General features: G+C 35.1%; 1 protein-coding gene across 1 annotated transcript in view; it reads left to right on the top strand.

The window, feature by feature from the left end:
- LOC108564804 (tropomyosin-1) overlaps window positions 1-2,259 on the top strand; it is a 6,124-nt gene extending 3,865 nt beyond the window's left edge. The window contains exons 2-5 of the mRNA XM_017923946.1: window positions 425-723; window positions 789-922; window positions 990-1,387; window positions 1,994-2,259. Coding sequence (XP_017779435.1) covers window positions 484-723; window positions 789-922; window positions 990-1,387; window positions 1,994-2,076 — 855 coding nt within the window. The 5' untranslated portion in view covers window positions 425-483 and the 3' untranslated portion in view covers window positions 2,077-2,259. The remainder of the gene's footprint in view (window positions 1-424; window positions 724-788; window positions 923-989; window positions 1,388-1,993) is intronic.
- Window positions 2,260-3,553: the final 1,294 nt, after the last annotated feature.

Raw genomic sequence — 3,553 nt, 5'->3', positions numbered from 1 at the left:
CTTTCGAAATTGTATTATGTAAAAAAAATAAAGTTTAGTGATAAGTAAATTAACAAAAGAAGAAAAAAAAAATGGAATGTGTAAATAACGTTATTCAATTGTTGAACAAATATTCTTCTTCTTTTGATTACTTTGGTAAAAACAAAATTAGTAATTTGTGAATAACGTTATTCAACTGTTTAAAACATTATTTTTGAAAGTTCCAAAAATATTCGTAATGTTTAGAGATAGAAAAAAAAAGATATCTATAAAGTTACTTATTTTTATAAACTGCTTGGATCCAATCCAAAATGAACTATTTTTTCTTCTGGTTTGATGTAAACAATAGTTTATTTGGGAATTGTTGAAGTTGTTGAATTGCTTTTAATTTTGCAGATGTTTTTTATTGTTTAATAATTTGTTGTTATTGTTGTTGTTGTTGCAGCTATCGCATAATCTTTTCCTTTTCTTCGTGAGAGAGTCCCAACCAAAAAACCAATCACCATGGACGCGATCAAGAAGAAGATGCAAGCCATGAAGCTTGAAAAAGACAATGCTGCCGACAAAGCCGACGCGATGGAAGGACAGGCCAAGGATGCCAACCTCCGCGCCGAAAAGGTCAACGAGGAGGTCCGCGAGTTGGGAAAGAAGTTGCAGCAGGTCGAGGAAGATCTCACCCTCAACAAGAACAAGTTGGACCAAGCCAACAAGGATCTTGACGAGAAGGAGAAGGCCCTCACCAACGTACGTTAATTTGTTGTGTTCAATTGAAGATGAAGATTTTGATTGAGTTTGTCTTTACGTTGCAGGCTGAATCTGAAGTAGCTTCCCTCAACCGTAAAGTCCAACTCATTGAAGAGGATTTGGAACGCTCTGAGGAACGTCTTACCACCGCCACCACCAAGCTCGCTGAAGCCTCCCAAGCTGCCGACGAAAGCTCACGGTATTTCATCTGAAAAATCCCAAATTTGTTAATCTCTCTATTTCTGCTTGTTCTTTTTCGTGTGCAGTATGTGCAAAGTATTGGAGAACCGTTCCCAACAAGACGAGGAACGCATGGACCAACTGACCAACCAACTGAAGGAAGCCCGCATGCTCGCCGAAGACGCCGACAACAAGTCCGACGAAGTTTCCCGCAAGCTGGCCTTCGTTGAAGACGAGTTGGAGGTAGCCGAAGATCGTGTCAAGGGTGGTGACGCCAAGATCATGGAGCTCGAGGAAGAGTTGAAGGTCGTCGGTAACTCCCTGAAGTCTCTGGAGGTGTCCGAGGAGAAGGCCAACCAGAGAGTCGAGGAATTCAAGAAGCAACTGAAGACCCTCACCGTCAAGCTAAAGGAAGCCGAGGCTCGCGCCGAGTTCGCCGAGAAGACCGTCAAGAAGTTGCAGAAGGAAGTCGACAGACTGGAAGGTGACTTTAAGACATCCCAACAGATCAACCATTATTCAACAGCAGCAGCAGCTTTTAACGCAATTTCTTTCTTCTCTTCTAATCACGCTCGTTTGCAGATTTCGTTTTGCGCGAGAAGGCCAAGTACATGGGCATTGTCACTGACATTGACAAGACCTTCGTCGAAATGTCTTCGCAGCAAAAGAAATAGGCTACCAAAAAAAAAAAAAGCGCTTCGCTTCTCCGCTCCATCCACACGCATATCAATTATTTTTTTACATACACTGCCTCACACAAACCACTTCACCACACTTTTACTTAACACACTTTAGCTCCAAAAAAAAACTTAAAATAAAGTAGCTTCCACTAATCGCTTTGCTAAAACAACCGCTTTTGGATTAAGGTAAACCATATACCACAAGAATCCTCCTATATCTTAACTAAAACATGTTGAATATGCTATAGCTTAGTACTAATTAGTCAAAATATGTGGAAACGTCAAAATTTGACAATTATAACTAATACGTCAAAATATGACAATTTTTACAAATGTTGTTAACATTCCTTTTAACCATATAATTATAATACAATATACTGATCTCGTTTTCTTTTTTTCTCTGTATTTAGACGAACTTGGAATCAACAAGGACAGATACAAGTCTTTGGCCGACGAGATGGACTCCACCTTCGCCGAATTGGCCGGCTATTAAACATAAAGTCATTAAAGTTAATTTCTTTTTGCTGCTGCTGCCAAGCTGTATCTATCTATCTGTCTAATCCAAAACTACAACTACCATTTTTATTATGATTTATTATCAAAATTATTTCCCACAAAACGCGTTTGTTTCGATCAAAGCAAACAGTAAATAAATAAACAAAACAACAACAACAACGGGACGGACGATCGGCCAGCAAATGCAAGAAAGTTTAATACTCTTCTTACGATTATAAAACTATTTATTTATGATTTCGTTGTAAATTATTTTATTCTTACGCTACTACGTTCATTTATTATGTATTATCTTTAACTTGTTACTCGGTTGATGGTATCCCATGTATGATAAAAAAAAAAACAAAAATGAATTATACAATAAATATTTATTTAAAATAACTGAATATAAAACTGTCATTAATCTACACCTGTCAAATTTATCAAAAATTCATCCTGTTGGATCAAATACACAAATAATTGAAACATTTATTGATTACTTCAAATTCTAATCTTCAATATTGGATTTTTTTAATGAAACATATTTAGTTAACAGTAAAGAACACACATAATTAAAAGTTTTTTTATTTATCGAAAGTGACATTTTCTAACTGTCATTTTATATTTGTCATTTAAAATGTCATTCATCGCTTAAATCCTATTGGATTTCTGTCTAAAAACACATACTTAATATACACATAATCAACAATTGGTACACATTAGTTACTTAATTTCAAAGACATGCGATTGTTAATTTATTAATTATTTTTACACGTTAATTAATAGAAGTAAAATTGAACAATTTATACAAATAGGAATTGTAGATTTACTACAGGCAACCCAAATATCACATAACCAAGAAGCTTCGGATACCCGAATCATTTGATCGTGCAACATCGAATCGTTTAATCAAGATGGCGACGACATCTAGCGGATATTAGTATCAATGAAAATATATCACATAACCAAGAAGCTTCGGATACCCAAATCGTTTGATGATCATGCGGATATTAGTATCAATGAAAATACTCATAAGATGGCGTTTCAGTAGATTTTTATTTTCCATGTATCTTATAATATTTTTCAGTATAAATTATGAAGAAAATGTGTAAATTTTTATAATAATATTACGCAATAAATGTTTTGTTTTCGTTAATTTCATTATGATTCTTAGAATTATTGATATGATTTGTATTATCCTTATAAATGTGATATATTTGTGTGTTAAATAAAAGGAAATCGTTAAGTGTTATGGCGTGTTATGCAACATAAGTAAACACTTGCAAATATACTACAGGCAACCCAAATGTCACATAACCACGAAGCTTCGGATACCCGAATCGTTCGATGATCATGCACTCGTGCATCATCGAATCGTTCAATCAATATGGCCGTGTATTATGCAACGACCTCTAGCGTATATTTGTATCAATGAAAATTCTCATAAGATGGCGTTTCGGAATAAATCGAAAACGTAT

This window comes from Nicrophorus vespilloides, unplaced genomic scaffold (genome assembly GCF_001412225.1).
Source record: "Nicrophorus vespilloides isolate i.1.1-1 unplaced genomic scaffold, Nicve_v1.0, whole genome shotgun sequence".
Classification (NCBI taxonomy): domain Eukaryota; kingdom Metazoa; phylum Arthropoda; class Insecta; order Coleoptera; family Silphidae; genus Nicrophorus; species Nicrophorus vespilloides.
The sequence above is the reverse complement of the archived record's forward strand: the minus strand, read 5'-3'. Positions and strand labels throughout refer to the sequence as shown.